Here is a 20,689-nt window from a genome sequence, read left to right on the forward strand (position 1 = left end):
TCCCGTAAAATGAAGTTTAATAGAACTTACATCATAAGATTGTTTTGGGGATTGAAGAAGATAGTACTTGTAACATAGTTAAGTTTCAATAACTATTAGTTAGCATTATTTTACATATTTAGATGTTTTAAATTATTATTCTTTCAGTTACACTGTGGGGTAAGTATCATTATCTCCATTTTATAGAAGAAAAAACCTGAAGCGCATAGTGGTTAGGTGATTTATTTCAGAACCTGGCTTGGCTTGCCTATTTGTCTCACAGTGGAGCCTGCTCCATTAGTTTTTTTTCTCTCTAGCGGTGGCTTTCAATTTTTTTTTTTTTTTGACCATGACCCACAGTAAGAAATACGCCTTATCTTGCAGCCCAGTACATGCATAGATGTAGATATGCAAAACTGAAAAAAGATGTCAAAGTGATTTTATTATATGCAGTGCTATTTTCAAAATTCTGTTTTGTTTTAAAAATACTGATTGCAACCCAGTACATTGACTTCACATACTAACGGCCTATGACTTGAGGTTAGAAAAACACTGCTCTACAGCTTATCGATGAACAAATGAACAAATATGTAATATTGTAGATATAACAGTGCAAACAATTAAATTGTAATCTTTCAGCAGAAATTACAGTCTTTTTTATATTAAATATAATTTATTGTCAAATTGGTTTCCATACAACACTCAGTGCTCATCCCAACAAATGCCCTCCTCAATGCCCATCACCCACTTTCCCCTCTCCCCCACCCACCATCAACCCTCAGTTTGTTCTCAGTATTTAAGAGTCTCTTATGGTTTGCCTCCCTCCCTCTCTGTAATTTTTTTTCCCCTTCCCCTCCCCCATGGTCTTCTGTTAAGTTTCCCAGGATCCACATATGAGTGAAAACATATGGTATTTGTCTTTCTCTGCCTGACTTATTTCACTTAGTATAATACCCTCTGTTCTGTTCACGTTGCTGCAAATGGCCAGATTTCATTCTTTCTCATTGCCAAGTAGTATTTCATTGTATATATAAACTACATCTTCTTTATCCATTTTTCAGTTGATGGACATTTAGGCTCTTCCCATAATTTGGCTATTGTTGAAAGTGTTGCTATAAATATTGGGGTACAAGTGCCCCTGTGTATCAGCACTCCTGTATCCCTTGGATAAATTCCTAGCAGTGCTATTGCTGGGTCATAGGGTAGATCTATTTTTAATTTTTTGAGAAACCTCCACACTGTTTTCCAGAGAAGCTGCACCAGTTTGCATTCCCACCAGCACTGCAAGAGGGTTCCTGTTTCTCCACATCCTTGCCAGCATCTATAGTCTCCTGATTTGTTCATTTTAGTCTCTCTGGCATGAGGTGGTATCTCAGTGTGGTTTTGATTTGTATTTCCTTGATGAGGAGTGACATTGAACATCTTTTCATGTGCCTGTTGGCCATCTGTATGTTTTCTTTAGAAAAGTGTCTATTCATGTCTTTTGCCCATTTCTTAACTGGATTATTTGTTTTTTGGGTGTGGAGTTTGGTGAGTTCTTTATAGATTTTGGATACTAGCCCTTTGTCTGATATGTCATTTGCAAATATCTTTTCCCATTCCATTGGTTGCCTTTTAGTTTTGTTGATTGTTTCCTTTGCAGTGTAGAAGCTTTTATCTTGATGAGGTCCCAGTAGTTCATTTTTGTTTTTAATTCCCTTGCCTTTGGAGATGTGTTGAGAAAGAAATTGCTGCGGCTGAGGTCAGAGAGGTTTTTTCCTGCTTTCTCCTCTAGGGTTGTGATGGTTTCCTGTCTCACATTCAGGTCCTTCATCCATTTTGAGTTTATTTTTGTGAATGGTGTAAGAAAGTGGTCTAGTTTCATTCTTCTACATGTTGCTATCCAGTTCTCCCAGCACCATTTGTTAAAGCGACTGTCTTTTTCCCATTGGATACTCTTTCCTGCTTTGTCAAAGATTAGTTGGCCATACATTTGTGGGTCCAATTCTGGAGTCTCTATTGTATTCCATTGGTCTATGACACTGTCTTATCTTCAGACCAGGTAGCACTAGTTTTAAAGATGATCATTCTCTTTATAGAAACTTCACTTTGTTTTGAGTCCATCTAGCCCCATACCTCTCTCAGCTATGCACTTACTTGCTGTAAGCCCTTACTCCCCTTTCATTAAACAGAAGTCATGATATTTTTTTAATTTGTAAAATATTTATTCCTCTCCTCTCTCTTCCATTGTAAATTCATATAGTAACATTTTTGTAGCTATAGTGATATTTCAGCCATATATATTTATTTGTCGTTCATTCATTCATTCAATAAGCACATAGTGAGTATTTATATGTAAGTCTAGGATATTGCTTGGATCTTGGAAAACAAATTTTTAAGAGATTTTCCTTAGTGTCTGGGAAATAAGACAGATCATAAAGGAGTGGCTGGGTGGAAAGCAGAATAGAAAGAACTTGTCTTCTTTACCATCTCCAAAATAGTTGATTCATTTTAAAATTCATTAATTTCACTCATTCACTCATGGGCTATTTATTGAATACCTATTCTATGCTAGTCACTATGCAATATCTTCAGGTTGTAATGACTAGAAAACAGAAACTCCTGGAGCGAATGGTCTAGTGGGGAAGATAAGCATCAATCAATGATAATGAAAATAATAATAATATATATATGATCTATATGATATACTAATAATTATAAACAACATGTTGTTAAAGAAAAGGATCCATTGTGCTGAACTTAGTGTGTGGGATGGATGGGGACGAGAGGGTGACGGTAGGAAAGCAACAATTGACCTAAGCTCTGGAAGATGCGTAGTCATTAAATAGATTTTGTGGTGGAGGGGTAGAGCCCAGGCAAAGCCACCTGCAAATATAAAGCCCTGAGGTAGAAAGGATCATAGCACATTCACAAACTGAAAATAGGGAGATTAAAGGACAGTGTAGTTTTTAATTACAATGTAATATTTAATTTTCTTAAATATGAAGGGTTCTTTCTTTTAATATGAGCTTTTTTTTTTTTTTTTTTTGGTCAGAAAAACTACCTATATAAGCAAAAATTTTAAAGCTTCACTATACAAGTATATATGAATGCAGAGAATAACCATCTCACTGTCTCTTTAGGGGAAGCTAAAATATTCTGTCTTCAACATGTGAAGCTCTGAAATCTTCCCTATGCACCACCATGAAAATGGTTTCTAAGTGTTCACCAGGGCAGGGAAATGATCAGGCCCATCTCAGCAAATGCAGTTTGAGCCTGCACCAAATGTCTTTTCCTTTCCAGAAAATGGTGTGTGCAAAGGAACCACTTGATGGGTAGAGGTCGGGTCAGTAAATATTTGTAGACTGTGTGCTCCCCTGTCTCACATGGACATGATGAAAATGAGCACAAAGCTGCAGCAGATCATCTGACAGACATTATATACAAGGAGACTGAAATACCACTAAAATTTCCTATGTTCTGGTAAAATAAAGAAGTGTGAAGAATTTTTAGGATACTTAAAGTGGGTGTGAATATCCTTATTTGTAAGACCGATTTTTCCCCCCTCTGCAGATATTTGACTTTATATAATCTTATAAGATATTATTTGAGCACAACTAGTCCTTAAGATGCATAATTTATTTCTAGGGATTAATAGGTACACAGAAAACATAATCAGGAATAAAGGAATTTTTGGAATATAATGGCGATATTTGAAGAGTGAAGAATATAATTTCAAAGGATTTTACTAATGGTAAACATTTAATCTTCTAAAATTCAATAACTTAAGAAAAATCTCATTTTCTACTTTATCTCCTAAATAACTAAAAATAAGTTTTTAGTCTAATAGAGAAAAATAATATAGTGTAATTCATACTAATTTCTAAAAAGGGTAAGGCAAATTTACTATTGGCTCTTCACTTTCATATTTTATTTTATTTAATTCTCATAGGCCTAACCGTCTTAAATTTTATGATGACCATACTGAGTCTCAGAGTGGTTCAGTGGCTTGTCTTGATCATCTATCCTGTACTTGTATAAACCTTCGTTAAACCCCAGTCCATTGGACTCAAACTGCTACCCTTGCCATCAGTTCCATATTAACAAATGTATTACTTAATTTAACTAGTGCCATTAATTGTACACCTAAAAATAATTGAAATGGTAAATCTTATATATATTTTAACAAAATTCTAAAAATGGGTAAAAATCTGAATAGACATTTAAAAAATTTTTTAAATGTTTATTTTTGAGACAGATGTGAGTGGGCAAGGGGTAGAGAGAGAGGTAGACACAGAATCCAAAGTAGGCTCCAGACTCTGAGCTGTCAGCACAGAGCCTGATGCAGGGCTCGAACTCACGAACTGTGAGATCATGACCCGAGCCAAAGTCGGACGCTTAACTGACTGAGCCACCCAGGAGCCCCTGAATAGACATTTTTGCAAAGAAGACATATAAGTGAAAAATAAGCACTAATGCATATATGTTCAACATTGTTAACTATTGGGGAAACACAAGCCAAAAACACAAGATACCACTTTACACTTGCCCGAATGGCTATAATCAAAAAGATGATAAGTGATGGTGAGAACATGGAGAAATTAGAACTCATACACTGCCAGTGGGAAAGTAAACTGATGCAGCCCTTTCTGTGCTAACAGCACAGAGACTGCTTGGGATTCTGTCTTTCTCTCTCTGCCCCTCCCCCTGCTCATGCTCTCTTTTTCTTGAAGTAAATAAATACACTTAAAAAAAAATGATGCAGCACTTTTGGAAAATGGTTTTAACAGTTCAACATAGAGTTACCATATGACCCAATAATTCCACTGCTAGGTATGTATCTAATAGAAATGAAATCATGTATTTACATGGAGATTTATACATGAATGTTCATAACAACATTGTTTATAATGGCCAAAATGTGGCAACAAGCCATATTTTTTAATATCCATCAAATGCTGAATTGATAAGCAAAGGGTGATATATCCAATTCTAAAACAAAAGGAAACAACAAACAAAAAACCCACAACGTGTTGCAAAGCAAACATACTGTGGTAGTCCATTGTTGTTAAAAACAATGACAGTATTTTTTAAGGAGATAATTTTTTACGTGAAATATTTTCCTTAATTTGTTCTTCACATTCAGATTACTTTGAGCATTGGTTTTTATGAAAGTAATCTATACTTGTAATTCTTTAGATATCCAACCTGGTTTCTAAAATATTCCCTAAAAGTAATCTCTTCCATTTTTTAAGCTATCATTCTCATTCCCTTTTGTTTATAATTAATCAAAAATCCATATTTGCCTCATATTTTTTTATTGATAAAAGTTAAGATAAAGTTTGTCCTGCTTATTCCTCTCATTCGTTTTGGTCCCTCCTTCCCTTTTTAGGGGCACTGACTTTCAAGAATATAGTATGTATTTGTCTAGTTTGTGCTTTTGTACTTTACTGTATCTGTATATGTGTATCCATGACCAATGAACAATAATACTTTTGGCATTAATTAATTAATCTTATCATGCCTTCCATGTCATTCAAAAATTATTTTTGTTCTAAGCATTGTTTTTTGAGATCTTTCCATGTTGATGCCATTAACAGAGTTCAGCTATGTGAACTGGCTGATTGTATTCCATCCTATAAATATATCATAATTCATATGTCCATTCCCCCTATGGATATTTAAGTTGTTTGCAAACTTTTTCTATTCATTACAAACAATGCTGCTGTAAACATGGTTGTTAATATCTCTTTGTTCTCTGGGGATGTATATGTCCCATTATTTAAAAAGATAAGTTTTTGCATGAGCGTGTGATCAATGTGCATGGTTTAATAGTGAAATAGTATGGAAGAGCATTTGTTGCAAAGTAGAGTGTCCTCCTCCATCCCTACCTACTCTTAGTCTTGCTTTCCAAATGCCGTTACTTTAAACTGGTTTGCTTTTAACTTTTCTGGCAAGTCACCTTTATATTTCTAAAAATAATATGCTTACACCACTACGGAATGTAGACATGATCAATTGGTTTCTGGCTATAATGAATATTTATTGATACACATACTTTTCCTTCCACTCTCCTTTCCCCACGCTCCTACGACATACTGTGTTGTCGCCTTTTCCCCATTTTTGTCAGTAATTACTCTGCAACCTCAGAAGAATCTTTTTAAATTCCATTTATTTCCATCAATAGAGGCCACTTGTAGGAGCTCCCCTTCTAGGGAGCTTTATTGTTAAATAGAGACATTAGCACTCTTACCTTCTCTCTCCACCTCCCAGTCTATGTAAATAGAACTCTTCGCTTTAAGTCAGGATTGATAGCATGTTTTGTCCTATAATCATTGTAAAAAACACAAAGTCAGTAAACTGCATTTAGGTGGCTATGGGTATGTAAACACTGTTCCTTGAAGAACAAGTAATATACGTGATGACATTTCTTGGTAGTTCCAATGTCACAGGAGAATGTTTTTTTAAAAGATATTAGAAATATTTCACCTGTTGGTCAGAATTGTGCCAAATTTTAGTTGGCTTCGTTTTTAGTTTTTATGGGGTTGTTGTTGCTTTTTCTGGTGTTTCTAATTGCCTTTATAAAAATGTAATGTTTATTTTTGAGAGAGAGACAGAGGGTGAGCAGGGGAGGGACAGAGAGTGAGACACAGAATCTGAAGCAGGCTCCAGGCTCTGAGCTGTCAGCACAGAGCCCAGCACGGGGCTTGAACTCATGAATGGTGAGATCATGACCTGAGCCAAAGTCAGATGCTTAACCGACTGAGCCACCCAGGTGCCTGCTAATTGCTTCTTTCAAAGTGTTTTTGAATGTCTGTGTGCTGCTATTATACAAACTTCTTCACTGGACACCTTTTCCCAGTGTATTCTGCCCAGGAAACCCTATATCCTCCTACTTCAATCCAGATAAGGTGTTTTCTATAGTTTCTACGAGCCATCACCCAGAATTTTTCCTTAACTGGTTTCTTGTGATTGCTGCTTCCTAAGTTCGTTTCCTTCCTCTTTCTTGATTAACTACATCCTTAAGTAACCTCCTAAGAAATGTTATGTGCTAAGTCAGAGTCTCTTCATGCCTGAAATTCTTTTCATTGTGCCTTCATTGATCGTTAGTTTGGTGGAGTAGCCATTTCCAGATTGGACACACCTTTCCAATTCAACTTTGAAGCAATTCCCGTCTCATCATCTAGCACTCAGTATTGCTTCTGAGAACTCAGATGCCATTCTAATTTTTACTCCTCACTGGTTACTTGCAGTTTTCTTGCACTTAAAAATTCTCTCCATTTGTGTGTTCTAAAATTTCAGCGATGGATCTTGGGAGGTTCTTTTTCATTTAACTTGGTCACCATTTGAAGACACTTTCAATTCCATGCCTTCTGTCTTATCTAAGAAATTATATTATTTCTTTGTGATGTCCTCTCTTCCTGTTTCTTTTGTTTTCTCTTTCTAGAATATGTATTTGTTAGATGTTGAGCCCTTTGCATAGATCTTCTATATTTCTTATCACTTTAATGTGTTCTTTTCTTGTGTTTTGTTTTACATTGAGACCTTGCCATATCCTATTCTTCTAGTGTTTCTGTTGAACTTTTATTTACTATTACATTTGTAAATTTTCAAGCTTTTTTTTTCAGAGTATTTTTTTCTGGTTTTATATATGATATTTTCTTAAATCTTACTAGAAGGACCATTTTAAGGATCATTGTTTGTTTGAAAAATTCTCTTTTTTCCCTTTTCCCTGAATTCCCTTTCTGCCAGGATCCTATTTTCTTCTTGTTTATATTGGCTTTTCTTTTTTTTAATCTCAGACTTTCCCTAAATATCTAGTAATTATTTGGTTTCCTTTAATGTTTTAGAATGAAACTGTAGATGAGCTGATTGGGAGCCCAATGTGTATAGGCAGGGATTGTTGCTCTGGGTGGGTAGATAGGGCTCTGGCTAGCTGAGGAAAAAATGTACTCACAGTCGCTACTACCCCACAGCTGCTTAGTAACTCCCAGGAGAGCTCCTTAGTTGATTTTGAAAACAAAACCTCAACTTGGGTGTGGAAGGTAGTTCTAATATAAAGGCTCTTCCGTATACAACAGAGAACTGGAAGAGCCCCATTCCTTCATATCTTCTTTTACCTGCCATTTCTTCACTCATTTCTTCACTCAACTCACTCATTTACCTGCTTTTACCTGCCATTTCGTCACTCACCATCTCAACTGGATTCAACTGGGCAAACTGGCTTTCTCTTCAGCCACAGCCTGCTCTGGAGATACTTTGGTTTGTAGCTTTCTTTGCTCATCCTCATTGGTCTATACTCTTCTGGTTGTTTTCCATCTTTTAGAAGTGAATTCAAAATCTTATTCCCTCTTGCCTTCTCAGGTTATCTTCTGTGTTGTGGGTATATATTTGTTGTTTGTGTACTTTTATTGTGACAGAGTTCTACAAAGATGAGAGAGAAATGTGTTCAACCTGCCATCTTGAACCAGAATACTGTGCTACACCATTTCTTATCATACTTTAAAAGTCAGAATCTTAAAAATAAATTAAAAATAAAATAAAAATAAATATATAAATCAGACTCTTAAACAAAAGTTGAATTCTTGTAGGAAAATACAATGACGCAATAGACTTGCTTTTTCTTCTAATGCAAATTTCATAGTGTTTAAAAGACTGTAACCAATTTGGTTATTTACCTTTCTCTTTAGCAGTGTTGCCTAATCTATCATTTTCTTCCTCTAAATCTAAATCATCTGTAATTTTTTGGGGTGGAGGGGGATCTAACCCCACTTCTTTGTTGTCTTCTTCACAAGATTGTACTCCAGTTAACAACTTACTTGAGAAGTGAGAAAGCTAAAGCCAAATAGATTTTCCCTTGTGATTCAAAGACTATCCAAGGTTCCTCAGTCTGCTCTAGGCCTCCAAAGAAGAAGCTCAAAGACCTGCAGCTTCCCAGAATACCAGCCTCACCGATCTGAGGCAGAGCAACTCTGAAATTGGTCTTGCAGAAGTGGGTAGAGCTGGTGTGGTTTTGAGTTGGAAGTTCTATTTAGGAGTACACGTTACTGGGCTTAGAAATACCTATCTCACTCCCCTAAAATATGATTTCAGTTTTGTTTACTTTCCTGTTCTTCATATTTGTTATATGCCCATGAATTATAAGTAGCCAGAGGAGAGACTGAATTAATCGGCTGAAATCTAACACAGCAAGTAGAAAAAACAAAACAAATAACATGTTTTCCTGCCTGTTTGCAGTTAGCATCTCTTTTCATCTTTCCGTTGTTTTATAGAAAGTTTGTTAGACTGGAAGAAAATAAAGAACTAAGTTGGGGTCCTCACTCTGCTCTAATTAGCTCTGTAACTTTAGCCCCAATTTGTTTATAAAAAAAAAAAAAAAAAAAGGAGACTCATGGACCAGATGGTTTCTTAGATTTTTTCCCCCCTAGATTAGATTAGATTTCCTAGATTAGAAAAATCATGATAATGGTCCATTATTTCAGCTCTTCTTTCTCTTAATTTTTGAACTTTTGTTTTTACTCCTCTACTCTTTTACTCTTTCTTGTTTCAAGCTCTCTAATACTTCTCCTGCTCCTCACTCTCCCCCGCCTATTTATCTTTCCAGTTCTTTGTTCTTTCTCCTTATTCTGTTATTATTGTATAGTTTTTCCTTTTCTGGGGTCACCAAGATTGTTCTTAGAGTGTGATATTAAGGCATGCTTTACGGAAATAGAAAATGCTACCTTAGCTCAAAATTTTACTCTTTCCTAAAAAGGTACATTACTGTAGTATCACAGAAGAATTGATAGTCCAGAAGCCATGCCTGAGAGAAAATGTTTTTGAAATATTTTATCTTTTGCTTTCTGATTTTTTGTTTTGCTTTCTTATTTTATTTTATCTAAACAGAGAATGGATATTCTTTGAAGCTTAATCATGATCACAACTGATGAACCCAATTCTTCCCAACATTCTGTAGAGTATTAGAAGATTTTTACATTTTGAAGAAGGGGAGACAAATCTAAAAAAATATTTGGTTGAACTATTGAGAACTAACATATAGTGGATGATGCTGATTTAGAACTTAAATAGAAGGGTAAATTTGGGGTCAAGATGTAGGTCTCAGTCCACTGCATTTTGAATATATGCTTACTTTTCAGGTCACATGAAGTTTAACAAGTAATATTCATGGTGTCTGGCTTTTGATTTATCATTTGTATGGTGGTCATAAAACGCTAAAAACTATGACTGTTGCTCTTCCCATGGGTCTATTAGATATTATCAGATATGTAGTAGACAGTGCTGTAACTAGATGAAAGCTACAACTTTTGACACATAACTTTGCAAACACAATGAATCTAATTATAAAATACAGTAAAACTATTTAGCTAATATTTTCACATCCTAAATTTTCCATTTTATATTCCTCTCTAGACATCTGAGCTTATAAACTGACCCACTTGGGTGTTGTTTTGAATGTCTTATAGCTTTTATGTCTATCTAACTTTGGTCAGTCTGGGGATTTCTATCGTTGGTATCCTTGCAAATGGCTTATGTGCTAACTTCTGTTTCAGTTCAAAGAAAGCCAGAAGTTAGGGCTTGTGCTGGTCACAGGCCAATGGAAGTTACAGTTCGTATCAGGATGACCTGACATATCCAGGTCAGACTGACCAGATCAGAAAACACATCAGTCTCCAATTCAGCCTCTTTGGAAATTCCTTCTTAAATTTATTTACACTGAACCACCCAAAGCTTCTGGCAGGCATAGAAGTACACAGTGATGCAAAAAGGGAGCTTTTCCAGCAAGTTCATGGCAAGGGTAGGACATTTCTCCCTGGAAAAAAGACCCTTGCTGTTTCTATGATGCTAGCATACTAAGTGTGTTATGTTGCTCACATTCAAAATAAACCAAAGCCTCTGTTTGATGAACCTAAATAATATTCAGATTTAGGTAAAGACAGATCACTAACATTTAGATTTCACTCAGAGTTTTATTTGATTACCAAAAAAGACACTAAAAATGAGGAGCAATGTGTCCTTTTCCCCTTCATTGACTTTGAATAGGTATCATTGGAATGTAAAATCAAAGTGTGAAATTATGAAAGAATATTTTTTAATTCCTACCAGCTGAATACATACTTAATATGTTCCCAGACTGTTCTAAAATCTTTAAAAATTAGGTGCATATAATGATTAAGATTTTGTAATGAACATACTTTTAATAAATGTTTGTGACCCATTGATGAAATATACCTCAATAATATATGGGTATGTGATTTCTTATTAATTATCTTCCATCTGGATGCATTTGAAGACATGTAAATTATTTGGTACCAATAATTAGTTACCAGTTATAAGGTTTTAGAGGACATGAAATATGCCAGAGCCATCATCTGAAGAACATATATGAGTCTGCGTGCTATTGGCTATTTGTGTGTATTTTTTGTTTTCATGTTGATAGCATGTAATTCCTTTATTTGGTGATCTTATTTTCTAGGTTCGTTTAAATTTTAAGAAATTCAAGACACACAGAGTAGCAAGTTTAAGAAAAAACTATATGAGAAAATAAATATTTGAAGCAAATCATAAAACTAATGATAAGTTTCTGTCAGAAAAAAAGGCATAGGAACAGTTTTCATATATTATGTTCATAAATAACAGAGAAGGTTGTGTTAACATGATATTTGTCATTATGTAGGATTTTAGTATCTATATAAATGTATTCCATTTTTTATCATATTTAGCATTTGGTATATTTATTCTTTATGGTTATAATCACAAATATATTTCATTTAAGAATTTAGAACTGTGCTAATGAATTATGTTTTTATATGAAATATATTTGCCATTATGAAGAATAGTTGGGGATACTGTTATTTCAGGGAATAAATTTGAATTCATTCTGGTAGTTTAAAAATTGTAAAATTCAGGGGCACCTGGGTGGCTTAGTCGGTTGGGCGTCCGACTTCAGCTCGGGTCATGATCTCACAGTTCGTGAGTTCAAGGCCCACATCGGGCTCTGCGCTGACAGCTCAGAGCCTGCAGCCTGTTTTGGATTCTGTGTCTCCCTCTCTCTCTGCCCCTCCCCCGCTCACACTCTGTCTCTGTCTCCCTCAAAAATAAATAAACATTAAAAAAAATTTTTTTAAATAAAAAAAATAAAAAATAATTGTAAAATTCAAAAGGTCAATCATATGTATGTTTCACAAATCGAACACATTTTCAGTAGCACTTCCTTTAGTTGCGTTAATTTTTCAATGTGATGTGTCCACAGTGTTCTTTATTTTGGACTTATTTTTCAATATGTTTACATTGTATGAGTTGAGCTTTTACACACAGATTCTTGATTTGTAGCTGCTTGGCAGGATTTTTTTGTTGTGATGTAACCAGCATTCTTATAAAAGATACGATGTGCATTTGTTTTGTGTCTTTGTCTTCATTCCACATGTTCCGTGTGTATTTTTATGTGAAGTTATCTATAAGGAATGGTGACTTAAGAGTCTGTGATCATCTCTTTTACCATCATTGTTTTCAACAAATTGGTGTTAGTTCTTGTCTTCTGGTGATCTTAAGTAGATTTTCAGTATCGTGTAAGGCAGATTAGTCTCAACAGTCACAAATAGTTCGCCTTTACATCATATCTTATGTCATGGCGTAGATACTCTAATTATCTTTGGAGTAGAGGGTTTGTTCACTTGATTTTATTTCAATTACTTTTTCATTTGAGGTTTAAATGTTTCAGTTTGTGGAAACCTAATTTGCTGTAAAACATGAGGAATTCTTCAGAAGATATGCAGCAAGCAACCAATCTTTATTGAGACCTAAGCACTTTCAGACCCTCTCTAATTTATTCCTCACCGCAATGCCAGGAAGTAAATATTGATAGAACACATTTTTACAGATGAAGAAACCAAAAGACAAAGAAGTTAATGTACTTGTCCATGGTCATAGAAGTGGAAGGACTCAAACCAAAGTCTATCTCATCCCATTTTAAACGCTAATTTATATGTCTCTCCCTTATGATTTTTTTTTTTCAACGTTTATTTATTTTTGGGACAGAGAGAGACAGAGCATGAACGGGGGAGGGGCAGAGAGAGAGGGAGACACAGAATCGGAAACAGGCTCCAGGCTCCGAGCCATCAGCCCAGAGCCCGACGCGGGGCTCGAACTCACGGACCGCGAGATCGTGACCTGGCTGAAGTCGGACGCTTAACCGACTGCACCACCCAGGCACCCCTCTCCCTTATGATTTTTGACATATCCATTTCAGTCCAAAACTAGTTAATGTGTGCTTGACTTACGTCCTTGAGTAGTAAACCGTTTACACTTTCGTTTCTGCAATGATGTCGTAGTGAAGAAAAATAATAATAATAATACAATTGAGCGTTAAAATGTGTCTTTTCTTTTAGCCAGAAACGTTTGAGCATCTTTTTGTCAAGCATACAGAATCAGTGATATTTGGTCCTCTTCTTTTGGAGACTGAAGCCATTTCAGAAGATGTCAGTGTTGACACAACATGGAAAAATAAAGATGACATGGTGCCAACAACTCTGGTCTCTCTACTTTTGGCAACTCCGGATCTTGAAAAGGGTTGTATTTGTATCAGTGACCAGCACAACAGTGCTGACTTCTCTGAGCTTGAGAGCAGCGTGGTAACCTATGAGGATGAAAACAGGAGACAGCCCTCTGTTAGATATGCTACCCTACTCAGCAGCTCTAAATCAAGTGACATTGATGAAGAGCAAGGGCTTCTAAACAGTTCAGTCAGCAAATGCTTCTCTAGCAAAAATTCTCTGTCCAAGGATTCTTTCTCTAACAGCTCGTGGGAGATAGAAACCCAGGCATTTTTTATATTATCAGATCAGCCTCCCAATATAATTTCACCACACCTTCCGTTCTCAGAAGGATTGGATGAATTTTTGAAACCTGAGGGAAATTTCCCTGAAGAAAATAATGGTGAGAGGTCTGTCTATTATTTAGGGGTCACCTCAATCAAAAAAAGAGAGAGTGGTGTGTTTTTGACAGACGAGTCACAAGTGTTGTGTCCGTTCCCAGCCCATTGTTTACTCACTGACATCAGAATCCTCCAGGACACTTGCTCACAACTTGTAGAAAATCATTTCAGTTTAGGAACTAATGGTCAGAAGACTTTTGTGTCTTACATGCCTCAGTTTCAGACTTGTTCTACTCAGACTCGGAAGATAATGGAAAACACAATGTGTGACCTAACTGTCTAATTTCATTCAAGAAACATCTCAGATGTATGTTACAGTGAATCATATGAAGTGTATGTAATACAGTCCACCATGGTTGTGGATATGGGAGAGGAAGGAAAACTGTCAAACTTGAAAGTGAGTGTTTCCAAATTAAAGGTATCTGTCATTGCTCAGTAATATTGACAAAAAATGAGAGAAAGTCTTCAAGAGCCCGGCAATGTAGACCGACTCTTCTAATGATTTCATTAACAAGCTACGCTAGGAAGATCTCCAATGGCTTGTTTCTAGCTAGAAATGAACCCAACAAATACCATCTTTGGCGAACATTAGACCTGTGTAGAAAGAGCTAATCTTCTCGATTATACCTAAGTTTGAAAGACACTGTGGGATGTAACTTGTTTCAAAGGTATGGTTGTTTTATCTTGAGTTGTCTTTGTTTTCAACTGATTCACACGTGTGCGTGCGCGCACACACACACACACACACACACACACGTCTATACATAAGAGGCATCCTCGTACATTTTTGAAGTATGTGATATATTTGTATTTGTGCCACTTGACTGTGTGATTTTAAGATTTTGCAATTTAACAAACTTGCCTTGAGCACTTACTCTGTGGTAGGCAGTCTGCTAAATGTTGCAGATTTAGATCTGGCCTGGGGGATGTACTTCTGAAGACTGACAAGTAAGCTGATCTTTATGTATCGAATATAACCATGCAATGATACTACCTATCAGAATGGCAATACTAGAATACAAACATTTTGATGACAACAAAAGCATTTTGAAAACATAATGTGTGTCTTAACGCTTCCCTGTAAAAGATGTTGCAGTGGTTGCTTTCTGATACAGTTAGATGACTAAATGCTACTGTATATCACTCTGGAATTATTGTCTTCCCTGATTCCAACTTGCTTGTACACTGTTTTTTTTTTTTTTTTTCTCACTTCTCTTTCATATAACCACCCACTGTGTTAAAGCTTTCCATATTTTATCTCAATCAATTATTAAAATAATTGTATGAGACATGTACTACTATAACACCCTTATTAAAGATTAGAAGATTAAGTAATTTTCCCAAGGACACAGAGTTAGTGTATAATGGAACCAGAATCCAGATTTAAACCCAGATCTTTTAATGCTAGTGATTATGTTTTAAACCTATACCTTACGTTGCTGTCCATTAAAAAAATGACTCACAAGCAGATAAAATTTGTTAAGTGGATATATAATCCTGGGTGAAAATGAAGTGAGAATTACACAAATGTTGTTTTTGCCTTTAAAGACTTTAATATTTCTTGTTTGTTTCAGTTTTTGGTATGGCAAGAAAACTCCGAGACAGCATTTTGAGCAACAAACTAATCAAGAAACCTGCAGAGATAGATGTTGAGTGTCAATAAATCAGAATGTCAAGATGATCAGTATAATCAAAATACATACCTTAGTACTCAGAAATATGCCTATTAGATTGCTAAGCATCACCAGTTTCATACTTGGCCTGAGAGAGGATCCTGCTGATTTTACTGTTACCCTAGATAAAATCCTACACTCCATCTCTATTCTAGTTGTGGCCATATGAAATGAGAAGTTCTAGACAGTGACAAAGATCTCAGGGCCCAAACAACAGGTATTTTTTTTCACACTTCATGATCATTTGCCAATTAGAAATCAGTAAAGTTGTTTCATGCCATAAGGATTGTTGAGATATCTCAGGATCTCACATACTCATCAACAGATAGGTGACTCACAAGACAATGGTAGAGGGCTCACATCAACTCACTGAATTATGAGTGTCGTATGAAAGCCTTAGTTCTATACAAAGATAAATTGAGAGAATACATTTTTTTTCACTGATGTTTTAAGTGGTTTACAGATTCAGAAACAGAAAGAAATTATTGCATGTATGGAAGTTCTGGCAAAATTGACCATTATTTTTAATGCTGCTTATAGAATATAGAAGTTGGATTGAGGATGCAGTATAGAAGAGTTACATTTTGCTCCATTCTGAATAAAGTTAGAGATTAAACAATGAGCATGTCCACTGAGACACAACATTCTCCTGTGGCCTGGGACCCATGACTATATGACTATGGGGAAGAGAAGGTGACAGATGTTCCAAACAGCCTATGATTTCACCATGCTATGTGTATGTGGCAGTGAATTCAGAAGTCCCAGCACCAGTGTAGTGCTGCAGGTCTGAGTTAAAGGAATTTAGTAACAATATATTAACGAGATCATTGATATCCCGGTGCACAGTTCCAAAAACAAATGAAAACATCTCAAGTAGTGAAGTGCCAAGGGAGTTGTTTTCATGGAGAGGGCTGAATGGTAGAGTTTGGCCTATTGGTATATATAGATTTAGATCCTATCTGTTGTCAGTGTGTTAGGGCTCTGATTTTCACTTTTGAAAGTTTGTTTCACTGCATATATCACTATACATTATTGGGTCTTTATGAAAATTATCTGTCATTAAGTAGTGGGTTTTAATAAAAATATAGGTAAATTTAGAACATTTTATACTTCAGGATGGTCTGATATTTTCCATTTCTTTCCAAAGATTCCTTAAAAAATTTTTTTAAGGGAGAGAAGAGCTGAAATATGGATTTGCACTTTTAAACTTAGGATAAATCTGGAATTTGGAGTATTTCTCTTAAGGCCTTGAATTGCAACACAAGTTACCAGTCTCTCTAAATCTGAACTTGATGAAAAGAAATTCAGAAGTTAATAATTTGGGATATGGCCTCAAGGTTCAACATAAGACAAATCACTTGTCAGGACTAATGAGATTATACGTTTCCTATGTTAAACTCCCTAAAACAAAGAAGAATAATCAAGGTGTGGTTATCAGTAACAGCAGGGGCCTCCCACGGAGCCCTGTGTTCCCATTTGGAGATGGGCTACATATGGACAAGAGGAATAGGAACAGATATTCTTTTATGTTTAAGCCTCGTCTCAAGTGGTAAGAGGACTTGGATGAAATTTGCAAACCAGTGGGTGATTCTGGACCTATAATAAGGTTTTATGGCACCGAGCATGAGCTGCGTTTATCTTCTCTCTTCCCTTTCCAATAAAACCAACTCCCTCTTTCCAAATATCAAACATATGGTCACATTCCCTTACGAATGTTCACTTTGACTACACAAATACTGAGAGAAGAGAAACTTCCTTCACAAACTGATGCCAGATTCCAAAACTACTTTGGTTGGCACGGGATACAGGCTAGGCCATCAGACCTGTGCCCATGGGGACCACGTGGGGTTGGACAACGTGCTAAATGGATCAAGACATGCTGCAACCATATGTCACCTAGACATGGATGGAAAAAGACCTCTTTCCAAATTCCTTCCTGTAGTTTTAAAAAGAAATGTGCTCCACTGTTCATCTTTTGAGGGTCATCTTGATAGTTAAGGACTCTTCTAAAGTTATTATTGAGAAAACACACTGTCAGATGTAAAACACAAAATTGTCCACTCTACTATGAAAAACTGCGTTTGAGGAAAAAAATGCAAACATAGTCACCAAAGGAAATGTGAAGAAGCATTTACAAAAGGAAACTAGAGAAGTCAGTAGTTTTGCCTTATCTTGCACAACTAAATTAAAACAGTAAAGCACGCCTGCACACAGTCACAATGTTGGGGGGGGGGTGCAATTTAGAATACAAAGGTCTTCATTAGAACTGAGTCATGTTACTTGTTACTTGTATGAGCATCAAAAATGGTTTCCATGGGTGTTTATATTGCACAAATTATTTTTATACAAAGTTTATCAATCAGTATTTATTTTGGAAAGCTGCTGAAGATGTCTATTTTTCAAAATTAACTACACTTCAGATGTTTGGCATTAAATTCAATTTTGTGAGGCCCTTGACAGGATATTTTAAATAATGGTCATTCCCTGGAACTGAGAAAGAATTTGGAAAATATCTAATTTTGTAGTGAAATACCTAGATTGCAGATATTGTACTTTAAAAACGTGTCATTAAAGTTGGTATCAGTTACTACTTTCTTTTAGTCACCATTGGTACTTTAATAAATGTTATAAGTGTTGAGAATCATTTTATAAAATGTAATTAGTCTAATTCTCCTTTATGTTCCTAAAGTCATAAAGAAGGAAGATAATTTATGACTGTGAATATTTTCATTTTTTTATCATTATAAGTCATGAACGATGTCAGAATTTTAAGAAATGGAAAGTCCAAATAGAGTTATTATGAATTTAAGTTATTTTAGAATTACTTCATCTATTGTATGATTGCTTTTAGTAAAGTTTTGAAAATATAAAGAAGTAATCTTTGTAGTTTATGTCAGTAGTTAATATAAAATTTTTATACATTGTTAGCCTTTATATCTTCAAAATACTTATATAATGCCTTGGCTTTGAAAGGGGTTTGAAAACATTTTAGATGCAAGTATTTCCCTTTATTGTTACTGTCTCTGGTATCTACTCAATACATCACCCCACACCAGATTTTTCCTGGCATCATAGCCACTTGTGATAACAAATTACTCATTTTAAACATAAAGAGCTCTTTGGTTCGATTCTTTATTTCCTTAAGAAATCTTGATTTAGTGATCTGTGAATATTTGTCATTTAGACTTCAAGCAGTTTGAATTTTTAACCACTTTGAGGGCTAGTATTCAGATACATTCTATTTCCTGCTTTCTGATTTTAAAATGTGAATAGAACAAAATACACACTGGAAAAATTTCAAACAGTACAGAGAACTATAAGATAAAAAGTATAAGTGTCTCTCCCCTCCCAACCCTCAGTTCCTATTCCCCCAAATATCCTGTTATTATTAGTCACATATCTTTTGAAAAATTTATAGAGTTGCAATTGTATTTCGCTTGCTGTCATAAAATTATTAAGGGAAACTTAATATATCTTGGTGATATTTCCATATAAACCCACATATACCTACTTCATTATTTGTAGTGGTTTAATACTGTCCCTCTGTATCGAAGTACAATGATTTATGTAAACAGTTTACAATTGGCAAACATCTGTGTTTTTTTTTTTTTTTACTATTTTTTTTTTTTATGTGCAATGCTGAAGTGAACATTTGTGTATATAATTGCCTTGGCATAATTTTGCAAATCTACTTGTCAGGACTATTGGTTGCAAGTGTAAGAAATCAACTCAAATTATCTGAGTATCTTTTTGATGTGTTAATTTCATCTTGAATGAAGTTGAGCATATTTTCACATTATAAGCCATTCGGTTTTCTCTACTTTCATATTCTTTGCCTATTCCTTATTGAATTATTATCATTTTGTTGATTCCTTGTAATTATTTTTTACATATGTGATCTTAGTTTTTCTTAATTGAGATACAGCTTATATACTGTAAAGTACACAAGCCTTTGGTGACTTTTTACACATTTCCCCTTGAGTATTTACCCAGGAGTAAAATTGCTGAATGCAGGCTAGGTCCTAATTTATCTTTAATAGATACTGTAAAGTAATGGTTGAACTAACTTACACTGCCATCGGTAATGTAGAAGGGTCCTGCTGTTTCAACACTGATAGTGTCAGCCTTTGAATGTTAGCCATTCTGATGGTTGTATAACAGTTTCTCGTGGTTTCAGTTTGTGCTTCTGTAATATGTGACGGTTTTAAGTAATATTTAACTAATCCCTCTCTTGCTATTTTTGCTATTTTTGTCATATATCTTATTTCCATGTATTTCATAAACATCTAAAGTGTTGTTGTATTGTTGCTTATAGCAGTAAATAGTCTTTCAAATTTGCCCTTTGTAGTGCAGTCTATTCCTTCTTGCATCTCTGTGCTTCCATCTGGGATAATTTCCCTTCATCCTAAAGAAGTTTCTTGTCCTGTGGATCAACTGTGACTGCTTAATAACTACTTTTTCTGGTATTCTGTGCTGTTATTTGGGGATGAATGTTTTTAACTTATTTGGAATTAATTCTGGTATAAGGAATGGAATGATTATCTAGCTTTTATTTTTCCCAAGGGGCTACTCAGTTGTCACAACACAATTTGGTTTTGGGAGAACAATCTTCCCCCCCGCCCTCCCCTCCACACGTAAAATGTCACATTTATCATTCATTATTTAAAAATTTTTTTCAACGTTTATTTGATACGAGCGGGGGAGGGGCAGAGACACAGGGAGACACAGAATGCAAAGCAGGCTCCAGGCTCTGAACTGTCAGCACAGAGCCCGACATGGGGCTCAAACTTATGAACTGCAAGATATTAACCTAAGCCGAAGTTGGATGCTTAACTAACTGAGCCACCCAGGTGCCCCATCACATTTATCATTTATTAATTCTCAAGTGTATTTGTGTTTATTTCTGGGCTTCCTATTCTTTTTCATTGACTATTCAATCTATATTCATCTGGTACCAAGTTTATTAATTACCATCAGCTACTCAATATGTTTTAATATCTGGAGGGCTGGATTCCTCAGCCCTGCTCATTATATTTCATTGATATTCTTTCCTGAGCAATTTTTGTGTCATTAAGCTTTTGTAAAAAAATAATCCTATTGGCATTTCAACTGTAGTTAAAAGTATTGA

General features: G+C 35.4%; 1 protein-coding gene across 9 annotated transcripts in view; it reads left to right on the forward strand.

Moving 5' to 3' along the window:
* Positions 1 to 19,899, forward strand: part of LEPR (leptin receptor) — a 139,037-nt gene extending 119,138 nt beyond the window's left edge. For 6 of the 9 annotated variants that reach the window (XM_045477713.1, XM_045477714.1, XM_045477715.1 and 3 more), the window contains one exon: positions 13,344 to 19,899. In XM_045477713.1, coding sequence (XP_045333669.1) covers positions 13,344 to 14,171 — 828 coding nt within the window. In that variant the 3' untranslated portion in view covers positions 14,172 to 19,899. Of the gene's footprint in view, positions 1 to 3,606; positions 3,713 to 9,843; positions 12,351 to 13,343 lie in introns of those variants that run through there. The other 3 variants (XM_045477716.1, XM_045477717.1, XR_006712350.1) reach the window with 2 other exon arrangements.
* Positions 19,900 to 20,689: the final 790 nt, after the last annotated feature.

Source organism: Leopardus geoffroyi, chromosome C1, assembly GCF_018350155.1.
Source record: "Leopardus geoffroyi isolate Oge1 chromosome C1, O.geoffroyi_Oge1_pat1.0, whole genome shotgun sequence".
Taxonomy (NCBI): Eukaryota; Metazoa; Chordata; class Mammalia; order Carnivora; family Felidae; genus Leopardus; species Leopardus geoffroyi.